The sequence below is a fragment of the Panthera leo genome, chromosome B1 (assembly GCF_018350215.1).
Source record: "Panthera leo isolate Ple1 chromosome B1, P.leo_Ple1_pat1.1, whole genome shotgun sequence".
Taxonomy (NCBI): Eukaryota; Metazoa; Chordata; class Mammalia; order Carnivora; family Felidae; genus Panthera; species Panthera leo.
In genome coordinates, this window is record NC_056682.1 from 96,334,942 (window position 1) to 96,359,657 (window position 24,716).

Genomic DNA, 24,716 nt, shown 5'->3' on the forward strand with positions numbered 1-24,716 from the left:
CAGGATAAAGCTGAATTTTCTTTAAATCCATCCATAATTATTTTTCTTTAAAAAAATTTTTCCCCAATATTTATTTCTGAGAGAGAGAGAGAGAGAGAGAGAGAGAGAGAGAGAGAGAGAGAGAAACCGAGTGTGAGTGGGGGAGGGGCAGACAGCGAGGGAGACACAGAATCCAGAGCAGGCTCCAGGCTCTGAGCTGTTAGCACAGAGCCTGTTGCAGGGCTCGAACCCACGAACCGCGAGATCATGACCTGAGCTGAAGTCGGATGCTCAACCGACTGAGCCACCCAGGTGCCCTATAATTATTTTTCAAACTGAAAGTTAATCTATTCAACTTTTTTTTTTAATCATAGCAATACTGGATTGATTCTATCTTCTTAATTTTGGCTAAATTTTATTTTTTGTTCCTATTCTTTAAAATTGGAAGTTATGGCACATAAAGATCAGTGAATGTATATATAAATTTTAAAACAGAGATGATTTATAAACTGAGAACAAGAAATTAAGTATGGAAAAATTCTAGCTTTCCAAGAACACTGTATTCAAAAAAAAAAACCTTTGTGTAAATATCTGAGATTTAAAGTGTTTACTCACTTATAACCTAGGAAGGCAAAGTTTTAAAGAAACAAGAGTTGATACCCACACACCCACCAACCAGATCAACACATACTCCAGATGTAGGCAAGCCTATGTGCAGACCTTCCAAATGGGATTCTCCCCTTCTCTCAGGAGTAAACCACTATATTAAATTTTTGTATTAACAATTCCTCTTGCTATTCATAGATTCTTTGTGCTATGCATGTACCCATGAATTTTATATTTTATATGATATTAGATTCAGTGAACTCCTTTGTGACTAGTTTATTTTATGTATCTTCTATTTTAACCATTTTGTCACATGTAGCCTTAGTTCTTTCATTTTCCACTGCTGTATATTTTTCATCTCTATGAATATATCACATCTTATAATCTACCAGAAATGGGTATTTTCATTTGTATTTTTTCTACTATGAACAATGTTACTATAAATGTTCTTTCGGTAAACATCTGCAAGAATTTCTCTTGAAGTAAAACTGTTGGCATATAATATGGTATATCATTGTGGTTTTAATTGTCAAATTTCAACAAAGGAAAGAGGAGAGCATCTTTATTTTATTTTATTTTATTATTATTTATTTAATATAAAATTTATTGTCAAATTGGTTTCCATACAACACCCAGTGCTCATCCCAACAGGTGCCCTCCTCAATACCCATCACCCACCCACCCCTCCCTCCCACCCCCCCTAAACCCTCAGCTTGTTCTCAGTTTTTAGGAGTCTCTTATGTTTTGGCTCCCTCCCTCTCTAACCATTTTTTTTTTCCTTCTCCTCCCCCATGGTTTTCTGTTAAGTTTCTCAGGATCCACATAGGAGTGAAAACATATGGAATCTGTCCTTCTCCGTATGACTTATTTCACTTAGCATAACACTCTCCAGTTCCATCCAAGTTGCTACAAAAGGCCATATTTCATTCTTTCTCATTGCCACATAGTATTCCATTGTGTATATAAACCACAATTTCTTGATCCATTCATCCGTTGATGGACATTTAGGCTCTTTCCATAATTTAGCTATTGTTGAGAGCATCTTTTCATATTTACTGACTATTTCATTTTCCTCTATATGAATTTCACTTAGTTTCTTTTACTATTTTTATACTTATGTTAACCTTTTTTCATGTTTCATGAAACATGTTCAAAATTCCACATACTTAATGAAATACTGTAAGAACATAAATTTTTTTAAGTATGAAGTTTTTTAAGGATAAAGTATAAAGTAATATTATTTTAAAATATTCCACATACATACAGTATTAGTGGAATACTGTAAGAACTTAAATTTTTTTCAGTATATATTTTTTAAGTGTAAAGTAATATTATTATTCTAAAACTGTTTTATCAAAGGATAGACAGATACATAAATAATTCTGCTACTGTGGTTAGGAACAATTTTTTTTCACGTAAGTAAAAAGTGTACAAATACAAAATCAAATCAAAACCTTTTAATTAAAACAAATTTAATTTAAAACAAATTAAAATTAAAACCTTTAATCCTAAAGTTGAACAGAAAATGTCAACATGGATTTATAATGTATTTTTCTTAAAAAAAAAAAAATTCCAAGCTCTAGAAATAATAACCAACTCAGTAACAACTCAGGTACTGACAAAACTTATCATCATGCCAGCTGGCAAAGAAAGTTAGTGGTCCAACTCCACTATCACAGAAGAAAGCAACAAAAGGTGGATTTGGAGCTAAAAGCCAATAAACCGGTAAGTGGTAAAAGTATCAGTAAGAATAATTATAATAGAGTGAAACCTATCTAAATGCATTTATGAAGTCGTAATAATAATTTAAAAACAAAATTAAAAAAAGAAAAACAAAACAAAACAAAGCTCATTGGTGACCAATGAAAAGATGTTAGGGAACCAGCTCATTATTTTGAAAAATAGAGAAGGGAAAAAATTGAGCATTTAATCTTTTTCCTGTAAGAACTCTATCTCAGGATAAATATAGAGATATATAGAGATATAAAGAGAAAGGGGATTTCTCTTTATGGAAATATCCTATCTACCAAATTTAAGAAGCAATGATACAAACAGGATCCTCACCATTTTTCAGCCCCCTGTGACATAAAAACAATGATTATAAATGGCTATTAAGGCCACAAAAAGAGAGACAACTGAACATTATGCACCTCCTGATAGAAGTATTCAATAATTACCTATGATATATTCCTGCAAAATTTTAAACCTCAATCTGATCAAGCCTCTGTATCAAAATAACAATTATAGAAAATTCAGGACCAGAAAACAGGTTGAATGAAACCATGGAGATGCAATGAACAAAATCCAGAATGTAAGAAATTCTATACAACAACCCAGTTCCTTCAACAATAAGCTGCAAGGAAAAAAAAAGTTACTATGAACCTATAGATTAAAAGAGACATATCAACCTTTGGAATGTTCAAAATTACATGGATACTGTTTAAAGTGATGAATGAGGAAATATAGATATTTGATATTAAGGAATTAATGTTAATTTTAGATGATAATGGAATATGCTATTTATGTGTTAAAAGAGAGAGTTCTTTTTAAGGACACATACATAAATATGTAGGAATGAAAAAAATATGAATAATTATTAGAAGTTTGCTTCAAAATAATCCAGTGCAAGTAAAGAGGATGAGTGGAGCTGAGATGAAATGAAATTGGATTTGAAATTAAGTAGCAAATGGGTACATGGGGGTTTCATTACATTATACAATTTGTTCTATTTTGGCATATATTTGAAACTTCTCAAAAGTTTTTCTTTAACCTGCCTTCATGAAAGACTATAACAAAATCACTTAAACTTGCCTAAAAATGCCAGATTCAATTTATGTATCTCCCAAATGTATTTATATGGTCACACTAAGCTAAGGCTTTAGGACAAATGAATGATGTTAGTATATTTTAAGGAATTAGAGAGTCAGTGAAAAGTTTTATTTCTAAAAGAGAAACATTCCCAATAATCTCAAACCAAATGAGACACAAAAAGAACAAACCAATTCTGCCTGCTTTTCAGTGTCTGAGTTTGAGCAGGAACTGGTATAATAGATGACTCCTAGATCACCTTGCAATTATCTGCCTGTTCACTAAGAGTAAGGTGGGATTCCAACTTTGTCCATTTACTACAAGGCTGTCTTACCAAATTTATGATGTGTACTTTCAAGTCTCGAAAATCTTTTGAAATTCACCAAAGGATAAACAAAAGTTGAGTTTTAAAATTCTAGTCTTTTATGAAATACCTACATTTTTTCCACAGATTAAAAAAAAAGGAAAACTTTTGTAACAAATTAGAACTGCTTTAATACTATTCAGAAACTATTACACACAAAAGCAGATTTACATACCTTGCCTGGACTGTGAAGGTGCTACAGGAACTTCTTGGTTTGGCTCAAAAGGAAGTTCAGGTGTTAGGTTTTCAAACTGCTCTTTACTAATGAGATTTAGCTTCTTAAAGTTCTCAACTTCTTGCTGAAGTAGAATGGAGGAATCTAATTACTAAACTGGCTAATAGAGTAGCCAACAAACAATAATTGATACCAACCTCAAAAAATGAGTTTAACTACAACAGAATAAAAAAGATGTTCTAATAAAGAATCTAGCATTATACTTAATAACAATATTCAGAATCTAAGAGGCACAGAGAACCCAAAAATATTCTGAATATTTTATAATTAAAATACATTGTAAGAGCATACACTCTAATCATTATTTGTTGAGCATTTATACACAAGACTGCTAGGGTATTAAAGAGATTACAAGTAATCTATGTTCCCTACCCTTAAGGAATTTACAAGTTAGATGGAAAGAAAGAAATGTACACATAAAAACTAGTAATATTAGCAGCATATGAAAAATGATAATATTTGGTGTAAGAATTGAGATCATCAGAAAGTATCACAGAAAAGATGGGGAAAGAATGAGAATTTAGAGAAGGGGTAAAGCATTCTAAAGCAGGTAATGTGAGCAAAGAACTTGGAATAAGCAGTCATTTATTAGAAAATAATTCAGTTACTGAGAAAATTTGTGTAGAATCAGTGACAAAAAGGCCTAATATGGAAATGGGAACAGGCTACTAGAAGACCTTTTATACCAGGCCAAGAAGTTTTCATTTCCTTTTCTGGTAATGGGAAACACATGATGAAAGACAGATAGATGGCCCTGGAGGTTCCTTTCCAAACCCCACTTATAAGGTTAGCAGCAAGGAGGCTCAAAGTTTTTTGAGCTTTGTCAAAGGAAGAACAGGCTATCCCCGACCCTTGGGCTCCTGAAGCTTCCCCTTTCTAATAACGGTTACATAGTCACTTAGATGTTCTCAGCCCTGCCCTATATATAGAGAGAGGATAGAGTGGAGGCCAGTGGAGGCCAGTAAGGTCATTTGGCCATGGTACATGAAGACAATTCATGCCTGGTCTAAGCTGTAAAATAAAAAGAGTTTGAGAGACTGCTTGCACTCTGCTACGTTTTGTAAGTTTTCTCCAATTAAACCCTTTATCACATCTACATCACTCAACAAGATCCAAAGAGGGTTTTAGCAGGTAAAGAACATAAAACTGTCAGATGGACCAAACTAAATATCATCATTACAAAATAGTCATAGTACCTTGCTCTTAATAGCTAACCAATCTTTCCCTTTTGCCTTCAAACATGAATAGTTGTCAGTTCACACCACTCATTAGATCCTGCTAGTCTTTTAAACTAGGATCTTGTTTTCATGAAAATGCCTTAAAGGATTGCCTCAGCTTTTGCCCTTATACCAATACTGCTTTCCCAAAAGTCTTCAATAAGCTCTTCAAGCTAATTCAGTCATTATTCCTCACTGTCCCCATCTTGCTACAGAGCTTACTACTTAAAAGAAAACATTTACTGTTATGATTATCATATGCCAGAGATGAATAATATAGTTCTATCCTGATGGGAACACAAGCAGTATGTTTCTGTTTTTAATTTTTCAAACTAATTCATTAAAGCATCACACATACATTTAAACATACACACACTAGAGAAGTGCATAAATCATAAGTATACATCTAAATGAGTAATCAAGAGTGAACAGACCTGTGTAACCACCATTCAGGTAAAGATATTACTAGCATCCTAGAAGTAACCTTCATACCCCTTCCTATAACTACCCTCTTCTTCTCCCTAAAGACAAGCAATATGCTGATTTCAGTACTATCGATTCATTTTGCCTGTTTTTGAACTTTATAAAAATGGAATTATAATGTATGGTTTCTTTTTTACATAAAATTATGTTTATGAGATTCATTTATAGTTTGTAACTCTACAGCAGAGGTCAACAAACTACAGCCCCCAAAGGCCAAATCTATTTTTGTTAAGTTTCTTTGGAACACAACCACACCCATTTGCTTATATATTGCATGTCTGCTTCATTGCTACAATTGCAAAGTTAAGTGGTAGTTGGCACAACATATGACCCATAAAGACTAAAATTATTTTCTGTATAGCTCTTCACACAAAAAATTTGCCTATCCCTGCTCTGTGGTATTCTATCATACGATCACACCATAATTTAAAAAAATCCATTCTACTGGGGCACCTGGGTGGCTCAGTTGGTTAAGCGTCCAACTTCAGCTCGGGTCATGATCTCATGGTTCGTGGGTTCAATCCCCCCATGGGGTTCCACACTGATAGTATAGAGACTGTTTGGGATTCTCTCTCTTCCTCACTCTCTGCCCCTCCCCAACTCACACTTTATCCCTCTCAAAATAAATAAAATTTAAGAAAAATCAATTTTACTGTTGATGAGCATTCAGTTCCTTTACAGATTATAGCCATTACAAATAATGTTACTAAAAATATGTTTTTACAAAACACTTCTTTTGGTGACATAGACACATGTTTTATTGAATGTTTACTATGACTGGAATTGTTGAATAAGGTGGTATGCTTCAACTTTAGTAGAAAATGCCAAATACTTTTTCACAGTGGTTGTACCTATTTACATTACACTAGCAGTATATTGACCCTCCTATTGCTCTATAGCCTCATCAAACACTTGATATTGTCAGTTTAAAAATATGTAGCCATTCTAAAAAAGGACCGAATTATGGGTATACACAACAACTTGGATGGACCCCAAGGGCATTATGATTAGAAAATATCAATCTCAGGGGCACCTGAGTGGCTGAGTCAGTTAAGCATCTGACTTCTGCTCAGGTCACGATCTTGCGGTTAGTGAGTTCGAGCCCCGCGTCGGGCTCTGCTGACAGCTCAGAGCCTGGAGCCTGCTTTGGATTCTGTGTATCTCTCTCTCTCTGCTCTTCCCCGGCTCATGCTCTCTCTCCCCTTCAAAAATAAATAAACTTAAAAAAAAAATTTTTTTTTAAATCAATCTCAAAAAGTCACATGCTCTATGATTCTATTATAGACAATTCTCAAAATGACAAAATTATAGAGATGAAGAACAGATTAGTGGTTACTAGGGGTTAGGAATAGTGGAGTGGAGGCACATGAACACGAGTCTAATAGCACAAGGGAGATCTGTGTGGTGATAAAATAGTTGTCATGAATGTGATAGTACTCACATGAGTCTACACGTGATAAAATGACATAACACTATACACATACATTTGTAAGAAATGTCAATTTCCTGGTTTTAACGTTGTTCTTCAATTATGTAAAATATAAATTTTGGAGAGAACTGGTCCAGTACACTAGACCTCTCTGTACTATTTTTCCAACTTCCTATAAATCTGTATCTCAAAACAAAAATTCAAAAACTTTAAATATGTAGCCACTCTGCTAAATCTATGTGTAATCTCACTGTGGTCTTAATTTGCATCTATCTAATTACTATAATGCTAAAAACCCTTAATATATTTTATTTGGATAGCCTCTTTTGTGAGGTGGCTAGTCAATTCTATTACTCATTTTTCTATATATTTCTTTCATTTATTGATTTTTAAGAGCTCTTTATAAAATGTTGTAAATGTTTTCTTTCACTCTGTGGAAAGAGGAACTTGCCTTTTCACTTTTTTATGGTGTCTTCTGGTGAAAAAAAGTTCTTTTTAATGTAGTATATTTTGTAAGTTATTTCCTTTTGTAATTTCCTGTTTAAGAAATCTTTCCCCTTTTTAAAGATGCTGTATATCTTACCTTTATAATTTTTCATCTGAATATGAAATTAACATATCCTATTGTTAAAAAGTTTGGGAAGCATGAGGGAATAAAAACAAATAGCAAAGCACATACACAGAAGTCTTTCCCTACTGAAATACCATATAGTATCTTATCTTCTAGAAATTTTATTATTTTGCCTTTCATATTTAGAATTGTAATATATCTAGAATTGATTCTTTGTGTATGGTACAAGGTCCATGTGCACTTGAAAAAAAGTGTATTCTACAGATGTTGCTGCAGTATTTCACTTATGTCAATTAAGCAGTTTCTTAACTGCACTGTTTGCCTTTTCTACAACCTGATATTTTATCATCTTGCTACATCTTGCACCTTTCTTGATAAGAAAGGTGTTTCAAAATCTCCCACTGTGATTATAAATTTATCTTTTTGTACCCGTCAATTTTTGTCTTATGTATTTTGATGCTATGTTATTAGGTGCATACAAACTTAGAACTATTGTATTTTCTGGGACAACTAAACTATTCATAGTTATGACCCTTTTTATATTGAATTATTTTTTTAAGGTTTATTTGTTTTGAGAGAGAAAGAGAGCATGAACTGGGGAGGGGCAGAAAGCGAGAGGGAGATGGGGTGCCTGGGTGGCTCAGTAGGTTAAGCATCCAATTTCAGCTCAGGTCATGATCTCACAGTTCGTGGGTTTGAGCCCCGCATCAGGCTCTATGCTAACAGCTCAGAGCCTGGAGCCTGCTTTGGATTCTGTGTCTCCCTCTCTCTTTTCCCCATCCCCACTCACACTCTGTCTCCCTCTCTCTCTCAAAAATAAACATTAAAAAAGAGAGAGAGAAAGAAAGAGAGAGGGAGAGAGAATCTCAAGCAGGCTTCATGCCAATAGTGACCCCACAAACGGTAAGATCATGACCTGGGCAGAAATCAAGGGCCAGTCACCCAACCAACTGAGCCACCCAGGTACCCCTAATATATCTTTTTGCCCTAAAAATCCACTTAGACTTACACCAGCTTTGTTTAGTGTCAATATCTATTTAAATCCACAAACGTATTATTGCGCTTCATTCTTTTGTGTATCTTCAAGCTTCTTTCTAGAACCATTTTCAAAATCTTTTGACTATATCTCCTATGCCTAAAAAACTCCATTTAATATTTTCTTTAAAGCAGATCTGAAAATAAACTCTCTTGGTTTTGATGTGTCTGAAATTATGTTACCTTCATTTTTTTTTCATTCTTTTAATGTTTTTTTAATTTTTTTTAATTTTTGGGAGAGACAGAGCATGAGCAGGGTAGGGGCAGAGAGAGAGGAAGACACAGAATCCCAAGCAGGCTCCAGGCTCTGAGCTGTCAGCCCAGAGCCTAACGTGGGGCTTGAACTCATGAACCATGAGATCATGACCTGAACCGAAGTCAGACGCTTTACCAACTGAGCCACCTAGGTGCCCCATGCTACCTTCATTTTTAAACAGATTCACTGAGATATAGTTCATATACCACAAAATGTACTTATTTTAAGTGTACAATTCAATGATTTACCTTTATTCCTGAACATTAGTTCCCTTTTAGTATTGTGATTATATCATCCCATTATCTCCTGGATTCCATTACTTCTGCTGAGTAGTTCTAAGTCTTATTTTTTAAAATCTGTAGCTTTTTAAGTAATCTTTTTTCTCTGGCTTTTGTTTTCAGCAGTTTTACAATGATGGCCTTCATGTGGTTTTCCTTGAATTTATATTCTTTGTGGAGTTCTTAGGACTTCTTAAATTATCCCTCATTAGTTTTGATAAAATGTCAACTATAATCTCTTCAATTATTATTTCTGCTTTCTCTTCTCTCCTCTGAGAAGCCAACAGAGTATATGTTAGACCTTTTGACTGTATCTCCTATGTCTTTTATACTCTTTTCTGTATTTTCCATCTTTTTGTTCGAGACTTCACTCTGGAGTCTTTTGACCTATCTTCTACTTTAGTAATTCTGAGTTTACCTCTACTGTTAAGCCAATTCATTGCACTCAGTTATTATATTTTTCATTACTGGAATGTCTATTTGGTTCTTTTTTTCTTTTTTTCTCTTTTTTTTTTTTTTTAAATATTTGAGGTGGGGACAGTGGGGGAGGGACAGAGAGACAGTGAGACACAGAATCCAAAGCAGGCTCCAGGCTCTGAGCTGTCAGCAGAGCATGACGTGGGGCTGGAACTCACCACCTGTGAGATCATGACCTGAGCAGAAAGTCGGAGGCTAAACCGAGCCACCCAGGCACCCCTCTACTTGGTTCTTTTTTTAAAGTTTCTAGTTCTCTGCTTAAATTCTCCATCTTTGGGGTTTTTTAAATAATATTAACAATAGCTAACTTAAGACCTGTCTGATAGTTATCTGAATCTTTATGGGTCTATTTGTTGTTGTTGTTTTTTTTTTCTATTACATCATCTTGTCTTCTTATATGCCTGATTTTTTTGAGAGGCAGACATTATTAAAAATCTGAGGTCCAGAATGCTATTTTCCTCCAGAAAGGATTTGTTTGCTTCAGTCAAATGGCTAGACACATCAGAATATTGGCTCAATAAAAGATTAAAATTATTAGAAGCTGATCCTACTGATAGCAGATCTTTTCCAGTTCACCCTAATTTCTGAAAAGTAGCCCTTTAGAGTTCCCAAAGCCTAAAAGGTTTGCTAGAGGTCCCCCTCTGGTTTCTGAATTCCAATTTTTGTCACCCTAGTCCCACAAGTTGTGTGTGTGTATGTTTAATCTCTTTTCAGCTTCTCAGTTGCTTCTTCTGGAACTGACAGATACTCTAGGGAAATGCAGACCCTGATGGCAGTCTTCTTTAGATTTCCTTCTTCCAGACTTTGACCACACAATTCTTTCTACACTGTTAGTTCTACTGTGCCTTCACAAAGATTTTTAAAAAAAAAAAACCAACTTTCCTAGTTCTCAGCAGGAAGACTCATGAACTACCCAATCTGCAACTAAATTTTTGGTTTTTTTACAAGTTTATACCTTGCCTTGCTCAAAAAGGGGATAAGAAATATTTATAAACAAATTTATTACATTTCAGTGTAAGAGTTAAAGATAGGTACATATGAGGCACAAAGGTAGAAAAGTCATTTTTCTGGAGTCAATAACAATAAAAGCTATCAAAGATTTTTTCCAAGGGAGTAATATTTGAATTAGGTTTTGCAAGCTAAAGGATGAAAGAGAGTTTGGCAAGCAAACCATATGAAAAGATATTTTAGGCAGAAGGAACACATGCAACTTGGTATTAACAGAGTATAAATTTTAAATCAGAAAGCAGTGTCACAATGAAGACTGACAGGTATGTAGGAACCAAACCATTAAATATTATTTGCCAAGGAATTTGAATTTTATCTTGGGCAGGGGAGAAGCACTGAATAGCATTAAGAAGAAATACAGAAATGGTCAAATGTATAGTTTAGAAATTTGAGGGATACATTCTTTTCCTTGGGATCATTTACTTTGAAAATCATGTAAGCCTGAAACTGTCTGTACCATCATTGCAACCTCACGGAGAAAGCCTGACTGAAAATGAGGCTAACATAGAGGAAAAGTACACCAAAGATAGGAGTACAGAAATGCAAAGTCAGTGTTTGAAGTTTCATATAAAGACTTGCCTGTAAGCAAGCACTGCTTCTTGGATTTATAGTAAATTCCCTTACTTGCTAGGAAGTAAAGGAAGAAAGGAGAAAGGAAGGAGGAAGACTACTCTGACAAGAGGAAAACTAGAAAGAGAATAAACTAGAGCCAAGAACCAAGTATACAAACCACATGGAAAGATGATTCAGGCTAGAACCAATGTAAGACAGTAGGAATTAATAGGAAAGGACAGATAGGATGTAGTGACAAACTGCATGTTAGGAGTTAGAAGTTAATAAAGAGTCCTGAGGCATCCAACCAAAATCAGGAAATATAGGAAACAAATTTGGGATAAGTCCCTTTTTTTAAAAATGGAGACAGAATATATATAAATGAGATGCCTGTGGAAGAAGACAGACAGCTGGAAAATCCAATAGACTAGTTATATACTGCTAGATCCCCACAAAGACACTGGAAAGTCATTAGCATACAATTAATGATAAAGACCTGGGACCAGATTCTCTCACTTGCATACAAGATAATACAAGATAACAAAGTCATTAAGAGATCAAGGATAGAACCAGGAAGACCTGGTTAAGGTAGTGAAAAAAACAGACATCTAAGAAAAAAGAGAGGGGCAAAGCATCTTGTGTCATAAAGTATGAAAAGTGCTAAAGAGATGGGGATATATCAGTGGTACACGAGTCATCTTGAGAGAGGTCTAATCTGACCAGATTGGAGACATTTTGAACAACAAAATGAATAATGACAGGAATGAAAAGGCATCCATTCCAGAATCCACACTGACACTATAAATATATAAGTAAGTAAGTAAAATGGAGTGGAGAAGAAAGTTCTTTTTTTACAGAAGAATGCTAAATAATTAACATAAAGGGAATGGAGAAAAATTACCATCATATAATCACCAGAGTAATAATTAATTCAGGCAAAAATCATCAATGGAGGCTAAAACATTGAGTGAAGACTGCTGGGGAACACAGTTTCAAACTGTCACTCCAGAGATCACTTACAAATTACAAACAGAAAAAGGTACCTTTACAATGGTACACATCTTGAAAACCAAATGACCAATTCTAGAACTGACATCATTATGTTTCCTGAGGTAATGTAGTGAAGAATGTATAATATCACCTATGTAATATTTCTGCCAAAAAATTAAACTGAAACTAATCATATGGAAATACCAGGCAAACCTAAACTGAAGGACATTTTACAAAATTACTAACCTAGATGCTGCAAAAATGTCAGTGTCATGAAAAAAAAAAAAAAAAGGCTGAGGAACTTGTCTAAATGAAAGAACATTAAAATATAAAATTCTAAAAGCAATGTATAATCATTGGTTAGAGCTGGTTATCAAAAAAAAATAAAGTAAAAAGAAGTTATAAAGGACATTAAGACAGTTGGGGAAATCTAAATACGCCCTATATATTAGATAATAACATTCTATCAATGCTAAACTTCCTGTGTTTGATAATTATGGTTATATAGGAGAATGCACTTGTTTTTAGGAAATACGGGATAATATATTTAATGGTAAAGTGGCATAATGTCTACAACTCTCAAATGGTTCAGAAAATGCAAATATATACATCTATAAATGTTTATATAGATAAACAAAGTGATTGTGATAAGATGTTAATAACAACTGTTGAATCTAGGTGAAGGGTATACTTGTGTTCACTGTATTATTCTTGCAACTTTTCCAAAGGTTTGAAACACTCCAAAACAAAAGACTTAGAGGGAACAAAATACATATTTATATATATTACTGATACAGAAACATGTCTATAATATTTATAAAAAATAATACACTTTAATAAAATGTCTTTCAGACATTTACATTTCAGAAGTATACATTTATCTATAATTCATACTGGTGAGAATGAGAGAGGGAGTTGAAACAGGAAGGGAAGGGTTCTCCTCAGCCAAGTTTCTAGAAAGAACACTTGGTGCTTCAACTTTCTCACCTCTTATTTATATCAATATGAGTTGCAATCTCAATGCTGGAAGGGGGTGAACATTTAAGTAAAGTTTTTAAGGATGAATATGACCTTAGAAAAAGTAAGAAACCAACGTAAAGAAAAATTAAAGTTGAGACAGAATATGTCCCTTTGTAGATCATGATCCCAGAAACCATTTACTTTCTTGGCTTCTTCAAGTAAAACTATACATAACTACATCTATTTTTTTTCTCCTAGTAACTACTAGTGGACATTCTTTTCTCTTTTGTTTTCCTCTTCTGTTTTTCTGTGCCTTAAAAGTTCAATCATTTCCCCAGTTTTAGTTCTCCCTTCTATACTAAATACTAAAATCTACATCTGAGGCTTTCTTATCATCGCTAGTATTTAGAGAGAGGATAAAAGACATTTTACATAAATACAAAACATGACATCAACACATTTCCAAATCTGATCTCAATATTGTTTCCTCCCAGTTTTTATTTGTTAAGTGTTTCTATTTCTATCACACCAGTACTATGACTCGTTTCTTTAATATCTCTGCCCTTGAGGCACCTGGGTGGCTCAGTCGGTTGAGCATCGGACTTCAGCTCAGGTCATGGTCTCCCGGTCTGTGAGTTTGAGCCCTGCTTTGGACTCTGTGCTGACAGCTCAGAGCCTGGAGCCTGCTTGGGATTCTGTGTTTCCCTCTCTCTCTCTGCCCCTCCCCTGCTCATGCTCTGTCTCTGTCAAAAATAAACATTAAAAAAAAATTTTTTTTTAAATCTCTGCCCAATTTGGCATTTTTTTTCATTCTCATAAAGGCTAGAACATAATCAGTTGTTAATGAATGTGTGTTGAAAAGAAAAAGTCCGGGGCGCCTGGGTGGCTCAGTCGGTTGAGCGTCCGACTTCGGCTTAGGTCACGATCTCGCGGTCCGTGAGGTCAAGCCCCGCGTCAGACTCTGGGCTGATGGCTCAGAGCCTGGAGCCTGCTTCCGATTCTGTGTCTCCCTCTCTCTCTGCCCCTCCCCCGTTCATGCTCTGTCTCTCTCTGTCTCAAAAATAAATAAATGTGAAAAGAAAAAGTCCCTTTGGCTCAGCATTTCATTTCACCCTTGATTATTAGAAATGAGTTTTAAACTCAATTTCTGACCTACTCTGACCTATGCTATTGCCTCTGTTAGATTAAACCTTATTAAATCATCTTTTGATCACACCACTTTGTAAGAATTGCAACTGCTCCTTATTCTAAATTCCTACATAGCTTCATAGTCAAGTCCCATCCCACCTGCCCAAACAATCTTCAATTTCAGTAAAGTACCATCACTAACGTTTAACTTCTAGAAATTTGTTTTATACTTGTGCAGCAATAACAGTAACTGTAATGTGCCAGCAATGCAACTGCCATTCTACTCAATGAACATAGGCACTAATGTAATTAAACTCTAAAATGCTAAATCACATAAGGAAACGGGATATATACACTTTAGCAATGTCCTGACCACTGGAAAGTAATGTCCAAACAAGTATAGTTACACCAAATCTTTAAGGACCTAATTTTACAATTAAGGGATTTTATGTTTTAAAAATAAAGCTGAGAACCATAAACACCATTTGAATTATTTTAAAAATGAACCTGTAAGAAGAAAGATGACCACGAACAGAAAGAGCCACCAAGTTAGAATTTTCATAAACTTGCTCAAGTGCTTCAGCAAAACGTTTGAATATTTTATAAATATGATCCTAACATTATTATATGCATGATAAATTTACATTTGCATACTATGATGTGGGACTGTACTTAAAACCATATATGTATCTGATGGGTGGTTTAAGGGAGAAATAATAGGTAATAAAAATCAATGATAAAGGAAGAGTAACACTGAGAACATAAAACAATATTGTTAATATGAAAACACTTTATTGTGTTTTAACTTACATCTTCCTAATTAATAATAATTAGGTTTTATTAAATAAAATGAAATAAGTTTTTCATTTGTCTATTAGCCATTTGGATTTCCACTTTTCCAAAAACCACATCCAAGTCTTTGGCCATTTTTAAACGGGGCTTTCTGTCTTTGCCTATTGAGTCTTAAGAATTCTGACACACTCTGGACAGGCATTTTAGGTCTTATATATTCTAAAATATATTCTCTCAATTTGGAAATTATCTTTTAATACCCTATCTTCCATTAGGTATTCTTTAATAAAGAATACTTTTTTGGTTGTTTTTTAAAAACAATTTTTTTATTAAAGTAGAATTTACAATGTTAGTTTCAGGTGTACAATATGATCCAACAGTTCTATACATTACTCACTGTTCATAATGATAAGTATACACGTAACCTCCTTTATCTATTTTACCCATCTCCTCACCTACTTCCTCTCTGACAACCACTTTTTTCTCTGTATTTAAGAGTCTGTTTTTTAGTTTCTTTTTTATTTATTTAAGTTTCTTAAATTTTACATGAGTGAGATGTTATGATATATCTTTCTCTGACTGACTTATCACACTTACCATTATACCCTCTGGGTCCATCCATGTTGTTGCAAATGGAAGAACTAATTCTTTTTTTTATGGCTGAGTAATATTCCAATGTATATACATATATAACACTTCTTTACCCATTCATCTATCAGTGCACACTTAGGTTGCTTTCATATCATTGCTATAGTAAATGATGCTGCAATAAACATATGGGTGTATATATCTTTTTGAATTAGTGTCATTTTCTTTGTGTAAATATCCAATAGGGGAATTACTGGATCATATGGAAGTCTACTTTGAGTTTTTTGAGGAACCTCCATACTGTCTTCCACAGTGGCTGCACTTGCATGCACCCCCAGCAACAGTGCACAGGGTTCCTTTTTTTTCCACATCCTCACCAACATTTATTTCTTGTGTTTTTTATTTTAGTCATTATGACAGGTATAAGATGATATCTCATTATGGCTTTTAAATTTACATTTCCCTAATGGTTAGTGATGTTGGGCATCTTTTCATGTATCTGTTGGCCATCTATATATCTAATGAAGTCCTCTGCCCATTTTTGGCTTATTTGCTTTTTGGTGTTTAGTGTAAATTCTTGATATACTTTAAATATTAACACCTTATCAGATATAGCATTTGCAAGTATTTTCTCCCATTCAGGAGGCTGTCTTGTTTTGTTGATGGTTCCCTTCACTGTGCAAAAGCTTATTTTGGTGTAGTTCCAATAGCTTAATTTTGCTTTTGTTTCCCTTGCTTAAGAAGACGTATCTAGAAAAAAGATTGCTATGGCTGATATCAGAGAACTTACCGCCTATATTTAGAGGAGTTTTATGGTTTCAGGTCTCACATTTAGGTCTTTAATCTATTTTGAGTTTATTTTTGTATTATGATGTAAAAAAGTGGTCGAGTTTTCCCAGCACCATTAGTTGAAAAGATGGTATTTTCTCCATTTTATATGGTATATGTGTGTGTGTGTGTGTGTGTGTGTGTGTGTGTGTGTAGGTGTATGTATATGAATACATGTATACATATATATAGGTGAGAATATATAAATATATATATTCTTGCCTCCTTCATTGTAGATTGACCATATATGTATGGGTTTATTTCTGGGATCTCTGTTCCTTTCCATTAATCTAGGCGTCTGTTTTTCTGCCAGTACAATACTGTTTTGATTACTGTATTTTGTTGTATATCTTAAAATTTGAGATTGTGATACCTCTATATTTGTTTTTTGTTTGTTTGTTTTCTGTGTTTGTTTGTTTTTTCAGGTAGGCTTGGGGCTTGAATTCATGACCCTGAGATCAAGACTTGAGGTGTGATTGAGTCAGAGACTTAATTAACTCAGCCACCCAGATGCCCCTACTCTTACGATGCTTTGGCAACTTGGGGTCTTTTGTGGTTCCATACAAATTTTAAGATTATTTGCTCTAGTTCTGTGGAAAATGTTGTTGATGTTTTTATAAAGATTTAAATTTCTAGATTGCTTTGTGTAGTATAGACATTTTAACCATATTGTTTCTTCCAATCCATGAGTACAGTATACCTTTTCATCTGTTATGTCATCTTCAATTTCTTTCACCAATGTTTAATAGTTTTAAGAGTACAGGTCTTTAATCTCCTAGGCTAAGTTTATTCTTAGATATTTATTCTTTTTAGTGCAATTGTAAGTGGGATTATTTTCTTAATTCCTCCTTCTGCTACTTCATTATTAGTGTAATGGAATTCAACAGATTTTTATTAATTTTGTATCCTGTGACTTTACTCAATTCATTCATCAGTTTTCATCAGTTATTTTTGTAGTTAGTTTGGTGGATTCTTTTTTTTTTTTTTTTTAACCTTTATTTATTTTTGAGACAGAGAGAGACAGAGCATGAACGGGGGAGGGTCAGAGAGAGGGAGACACAGAATCTGAAACAGGCTCCAGGCTCTGAGCTGTCAGCACAGAGCCTGACACAGGGCTCGAACTCACGGACTGCAAGATCATGACCTGAGCCGAAGTCGGATGCTTAACTGACTGAGCCACCCAGGCGCCCCAGTTTGTTGGATTCTTTAGGGTTTTTCTACATATAGTATCATGTCATCTGCCAATAATGAAAATTTTACTTCTTCCTTACCAATCTGGAAGCCTTTTCTTTTTCTCATCTGATTGCTCTGGCTAGGACTCCCAGGACCATGCTGAATAGAAGTGGTAAGAGAACATCCTTGTCTTGTTCCTGATCTTAAAGGAAAAGCTCTGTTTTTCACCATTGAGGATGATGTTAGCTGTGGGTTTTTCATATACGGACTTTATTATGTTGAGGAATTTTTCCCTCTAAACATATTTTGTTGAGTTTTTATCATGAATGGATGCTATACTTTGTCAAATGCTTTTTCTGCATCTATTCAGATGATCAAAAGGTTTTTATCCTTTCTCTTGTTAATAAGATGCATCATGTGGACTGTGAATACTGAACCACCCTGGCATTCCTGGAATAAATGCCACTTGATCATGGTAAATAATTCTTTAAAATATATTGCTGGATTTGGTTTGCTAATATTTAAAAAAAAGTTTTAATGTTTATTTTTGAGAGAGAGAGAGAGAAATTGAGAGAGAGAGAGAAGAAGGGAGGGGCAGAGACAGAGGGAGACACAGAATCCAAAGCAGGCTACAGGCTCTCTGAGCTGTCAGGCTAGGGCCCAACATGGGCCTTGAACCCATGAAACGCGACCTGAGCCAAAGTCGGATGTTTAACTGACTGAGCCACCCAGGTGCCCCAGTTGGCTAATGTTTTATTGAGGATTTTTACATCTATGTTCATCAGAGATATTATCCTGTAGTTTTATTGTGGTATCTTTACCTGGTTTTAGTCTCTGGGTAATGTTGGCTTTGTAGAATGAATTTGGAAGCTTTCCTTCCTCTTCTACTTTTTGGAATATTCTGGAATAGTTTAAACATTTGGTGGAGTTCACCTGTGAAGCCATCTGGTCCTGGACTTTTGTTTCTCAGGAGTTTTTGGATTACTGATTCAATTTCATTGCTGGTATCTGGTCTGTTCAAATTTTCTCTTTATTCCTGATTCAGTTTTGAAAGGTTATAGGTTTCTTGAAATTTGTTGATTTCCTCTAGGTTGTCTAATTTGTATGTAATTTTTCATAATATTCTCTTACAATCTTGCATTTCTGTGGTGTTGATTTCTCTTTCATTTCTGACTTACTTGGGTCCCCTTTTTTTCTTGATGACTCTAGCTAAAAGTTTATCAATTTTGTTTATCTTTTCAAAGAACCACTCCTGGTTTCACTAATCTATTCTACTTTTTTGCTCTCTATTTATTTCTGCTATATTCTTTACTTCCTTCCTTCTACTGGTTTTGGGCTTTGTTCTTTTTCAAGCTCCCTTCAGTGTAAAGTCAGGTTGTTTGAAATTTTTCTTATTTCTTGAGGTAGGCCTGTATTGCTATAATCCCCCCTCTTAGGACAGCTTTTACTGCATTCCAAAGTTTTTGAACCATTGTGTTTTCATTGTCCTTTGCCTATTTTTTTCATTTCTTTTTTGATTTCTTGGTTGACCCATTCATTGTTTAGTAGTATGCTATTTAGCTTCCATGTATTTGTGTTCTTTCCAAACTTCTTCTTGGGTTGATCTCCAGTTTCACACTGTTATAGTCAGAAAAGATGGTTTCAAATTTTTAAATCTTATTGAGACTTGTTTTGTTGGCCTAACATGTGATCTATTTCATGTGCACTTAAGAATGTGCATCCTGTTGTTTTATGAATGGAATGTTACAAACATATCTATTAGGTCCACTTGGTCTAACATGCCCTTCAAAGCCACCGATTCCTTGATTTTCTGTCTGCAAGATCTATCCATTGATGTAAATGGGGTTAACGTCCCCTACTATTATTGTGTTACTGCCAATTTCCTCCTCTATTTCTAGTAATAGTTGCTTTATGTGTTTAGGTGCTTCCATGTTTGGTGCATTATAAATGTTTACAATTGCTATATCATCTTGTGTCATTCCCAGCGTCCTTTTTTGCTTTTTTGTCTTTCATTACAGTCTCTGTTTTGAAGTCTATTTTATATATATATATATATATATATATATATATATATATATATATAGCTACCCCAGCTTTCTTTTTGCTTTAATTTGCATGAAAAATGTTTTTCCCTTCACTGTCACTCTGCATGTGTCTTTAGGTCTGAAGTGAGTCTCCTTCTTAAAATCCATTTAGTCATCCCTTGTCTTTTGACTGGAGCATTTAGTCCATTTACATTTAAGGTAATAATTGATAGGTATGTACTTATTGTCATTTTGTTACTTGTTTTATGGCTGTTCTTATAGTTTCTCTGTGTACTTCTTTTGCTCTCTTCCTTTGTGGTTTGATAGCTTTCTCTAGTGCTTTGCTTGGATTCCTCTTCATTTTTTGTATCTATTATAGGTTTTTGATTTGTGGTTATGTTAGGTTCATATATAATATCTTATGCATATTGCAGACTATATTAAACTAATGGTCACTTAAGTTTGAACCCATTTTAAAAGCACTAAATCTTTACTCCCCCCCTTACATTTTATGTATATGATTTCATCCTTCATATCCTTTTACTTCATGAATCCCTTGGCTGATTTTTGTAAATATAATTGATTTTACTGCTTTAACCTCCATACTGCGTATACTGAAATAAAAAATACACTAAGGGAATCAGTAGCAGATTAGAAGAACAAATCATCAATCCGGAAGGCAGGGTAATAAAAAGCAACCAAGTTTAAAAGTAAAAAAGGAAAACTTATAAAAAATGAGAAGAGATTAAGGGAACTCAATGACATCATCAAGCATAATAACATTTTCATTATAGGAATCCCAGAAAAAGAAAAGGGGGAAGAAAACTTATTTAATGAAGTAAGAGCTGAAAACTTGCCTAATGCGAAAAAAGAAAGAGACACCCAGATCCAGGAAACAGACCACTCAACAAAATTAACCCACAGAGGTTTAGACCAAGACACACAATAAGTAAAATGGCACAAAGGTAGTGATAAGGAGAGAATCTTAAAATTAGCAAGAGAAAAGAACAGTTATATACAATGGGAACACTGTAAGGCTATTAGCTGATTTTTCAGCAGAAATGTTGTAGGCCAATAGGGAGTAGTGTGATATACTCAAAGTACCAAAAGGAAAAAAATTTGCAACCAAGAATACTCTACCCAGAAAGGTTATGATTCAGAATAGAAGTTTCCCAAACTTCCCGGAAGTTCTCAAAAGAACAAGTTTCCCAAATAAAAGTTAAAGGAGTTCATTACCACCAACCAAGCCTTATAAGAAACATTAAATACTTCAATTGGAAAGAAAAGGCCATAATCAAGAGTAAGAGAATTATGAAAGGAAAAAATTTCACAAGTAAATGCAAACATATATTAAAATTAATCAATTATTTATGAATATACTTATGTTCAATGATATAAAATGCATCAATAACTTTATGTTTGTGATCTCATGGTTTGTGAATTCGACCCCCATGTCAGGCTCTACACTGAGAGCGTGGAGCCTGCTTGGGATTCTCTCTCTTCCTCTCTCTGCCCCTCTCAGAGAGGGCTTGTACTCTCTCTCTCTCAAAATGAATAAATAAAACATTTAAAAAAAACCTCTATGTTTGTATATTTATGGAAAAAACCCTCCCAAGTGATTTGAGATATTTTCTTAGAAAAGGTTTATTGTTTTGCCTTTCACATTTAGGTTTCTAATCCACTTAGAATTAATGTAAATGTAGTTGGGGGCAGGGTTCCTTTTTTTCCGTCACGAAAGTATCTTACTGACTCAGCATAATTAAGCAGTGCATTCTTTCCCCTTTGCAATATAGCCACCTGTGTCATACATCCTATGTCTGAATATAATTAAACTATTCCTCGTTCTTCATTCTCTCAAATTATCTATATATGCATTATGAGCACCTCATTATTGTAATTATCGTAGCTTTATCAAAAAGTCTTAAAATCTGGTAGAGCAAGCCAACTTTGCACTTTTTCTTTTAAAAGTGTCTTTGCTACTTTTAACGTTTTGCACTTGCATATAAATTTTGGAATCAGCTCCTCCTAATAATAAGGGAACAAAAGAAAGAATGGGGGAGGACATTGGGAACTGTAATGAATATATAAATCAAGATGTTGAGGATCATCTTTACAATGTTAATTCTTACAATCTATGAAGATAGCATCTCTATTTAAATCCCTTAGTATCTTTTTAATAAAGTTTATAATGCTGTGCACAAAAATCTTGCACATCTTTTGTTATAACTGAGTCCTACTTACTACATTTTGATGCTATTATAAACAGTAGCCTGTTTAAAACTTTCATTTTTCTGGTTGCTCAAAGAAAGACAAAAATATTTTTACATATTGATTTTATATCTAGGAATCTTGCTATAGACTAATAATTATAATAGTTTTAAATTTCTAGAATTTTCCAAATAGTTATTAACTTCATCCCATTCTTTAAGTGAATGTTTTAAAATTCTTACCATTATGTATAATGTTAAATGCAGGTTCCTAAATAAAAGATATTTTTATTTAGGTTACAGATACATCTATTTTGCAAATTCTTTTTTCTAAATCATAAATATATATAAGCTTATCAAATGCTATTGCTATATTTATTGTTTATACTTTTCTCTTCTAACCTCTAAATGTGGCAAATTGATTTCCTAATGTTAAATTAGCCTATTTCTGAAATAAACTCAAATATCAAACTTACATTCCATGAGTTCTAGAAAAATCTTAGCCCTATATCTTCATTTATTGCCCCAGCTCCACTTTCTCCCTCCTCTTTCTGGAACTATAGTTGTATCCGTACACTGGATCTTCTAACTCCATTTCCTGCTGTCTTTCATACTTTCCCTTTCACTCTGTGTTTTATTCCAGGTAGTTTCTACCGACCTCTCTTCCAATTTACTAATCTTCAATGTCTCATCACCTTTGTCTCACCTCTATTAAATCCAACCATGAATTCTTAATTTTAAATGAATGTTCACTTATAGGAATTGTTCCTTTTTTCAAATCTGCATTTTGATTTTCCCCTTCCCATATTTTTTACCTCATCATTATTAATTAAACCATGTAAAACATTTATTATATTCTGTGACTGATATTCTGTGAGTGGGGAACTCCAACATCCAAAGTATCTGTGGGTTTCTTTCTGCTGTTATTTCAGCTGTAATAATGCATTTGGTATCTTATTTCCTTACGTGTTTCATAATTTTTTTTCTCTGAGCTACTTAATTTCTTCAGAAAATATTTTGTGGTAGGACTCCTAGGTGGCTCAGTCAGTTAAGCATCTAACTTTGGCTCAGGTCATGATCTTGTGGTTCGTGGGTTCAAGCCCCACATCAGGCTCTGTGCTGACAGCTCAGAGCCTGGAACCTGCTTCAGATTCTGTGTCTCTCTCTTTCTCTGCCCCTACCTCACTCACTCTCTCTCTCTCTCTCTCAAATAATAATAGTAATAATAATAATAATAATAATAATAAAACATTAAAAAATACTTTGTGAACTATTTTGAGGCTTGGAATGAAGTCATTCAGGGGAGGAAACTACAACCAATGGGCCAAAATATTTGGTAAAGTCAAAAATATTTACTATCCAGCCCTATACAGAAGAGTCTGCCATCCTGTGAAATAAGTTCCCCCAAAGAGGATATGGGTTTGCTTATGTCAGGTACCTATGATTATTACAGTCTAGAATGGCTTTATATTGTTAGTTTTAACTTTTTTTCAGACTACTAAAAAATATTAGGAATTTGAACTGCATATACATAAATGACTACCATCACATGGTTAGTTCTCAGAGCACTTTCCACCCGCCTCCATTCAGAACCAAGATTCAGAATGCAAGTTTTGTTATAGTTTCTTCTCTTTATGCCTCATTTGAGTGGATGTGTTAATTTCTAGTTCATAATCACACTGAAGGTATAGCCTCGTCTCGTATTTTACTTCCTCACTTGGGTTTATCTCCTGTTCCATGTTCATAAGGCTGTGCATTTCAAAACGGAGTTCACTTTACTTAGTACATGCCCTCTGAGGAAATGCCTGTTCTTCAACTGAGCTTCTTTCTCTAGGTTCTCACATTCGGTCTATCTGTGGAATTAGTGAGTATACCTTATTTTTTTGTAAATTTTTTTCAACAATTTTATCTAGGATTTTTAGTTATTTTCCACAGAGGGATCATCTGGGAACCTAGCCATATATATAATCATAAACAGAACACTTGAATCAACATTATTCACTTGTATTCTGCTGTAATAGTAGTTTATATAAGGTGCTGTGGGAAAAGGCAGGAAGTGGAGACCAGGAAAGGATGCTCAAAGAAGCTGATGTCCAAACTTGAAATATGAATAGGAGTTTGTCTAGCAAAGATGATGGGCAAGAGTATATCAAGACTTTGGAGAAACATATGGGAAAGCTTAGAGAAAGGAAGAGTATCTTTGGGAAACAAGTATTTCAGTGTACAGACAGAGGAGCAATAAGGGTGACAGAATGAAAAGAGATACGAAAGAATTCATGAAAAATGAGAGTATAAATGAGGCTTACAGACTAATGTGAGGCAAGAGGGCTATACCCATGCCAATGTTCAGGGATCATTGAGCCAATTACCAGGATAGGAATCATAGAGCAACACAGAGTTTTGATTTTTGGTGGGGAGGAAAAGGAGCTACAGAGGGGAGTTTTGAATCAAGAAGTTAATAAATTCAGTTTTGGGTATGTTGATTTTTCAAGGCCTCTAGGACAAATATGATGAAATGTCCCAGGAAACACCTAGATACATTGTAACTGAAATTCAGAATCAAAATCTAATCTAGACGTAAAAGAGTTGGGATTAAAACAACAGTTATGAATGAAGCCCTGAGTAGAAAGAAAGACTGCCTAGGAAGAGTAGTGAGGGTCTTAAGTCATAAGCCTAGGAATCACTGGCATTTAAGGAACCAAGAGAAGATAAGCATGTAAATCTAACT

The 24,716-nt window shown here is 34.3% G+C and overlaps 1 protein-coding gene and 1 long non-coding RNA gene across 11 annotated transcripts in view; one reads left to right on the forward strand and one right to left on the reverse strand.

The window, feature by feature from the left end:
- The window catches only part of LARP1B (La ribonucleoprotein 1B), a 129,078-nt gene that overhangs the window by 39,493 nt on the left and 64,869 nt on the right, over window positions 1–24,716 (reverse strand). For 8 of the 10 annotated variants that reach the window (XM_042935524.1, XM_042935525.1, XM_042935520.1 and 5 more), the window contains one exon: window positions 3,933–4,056. The exons of 1 other annotated variant lie outside the window; for it this stretch is intronic. In XM_042935524.1, coding sequence (XP_042791458.1) covers window positions 3,933–4,056 — 124 coding nt within the window. Of the gene's footprint in view, window positions 1–3,932; window positions 4,057–24,716 lie in introns of those variants that run through there. One more of the 10 variants, XM_042935527.1, reaches the window with a different exon arrangement.
- Window positions 1–24,716, forward strand: part of LOC122217869 — a 34,917-nt gene that overhangs the window by 3,940 nt on the left and 6,261 nt on the right. The gene's annotated exons all lie outside the window — the stretch shown is intronic.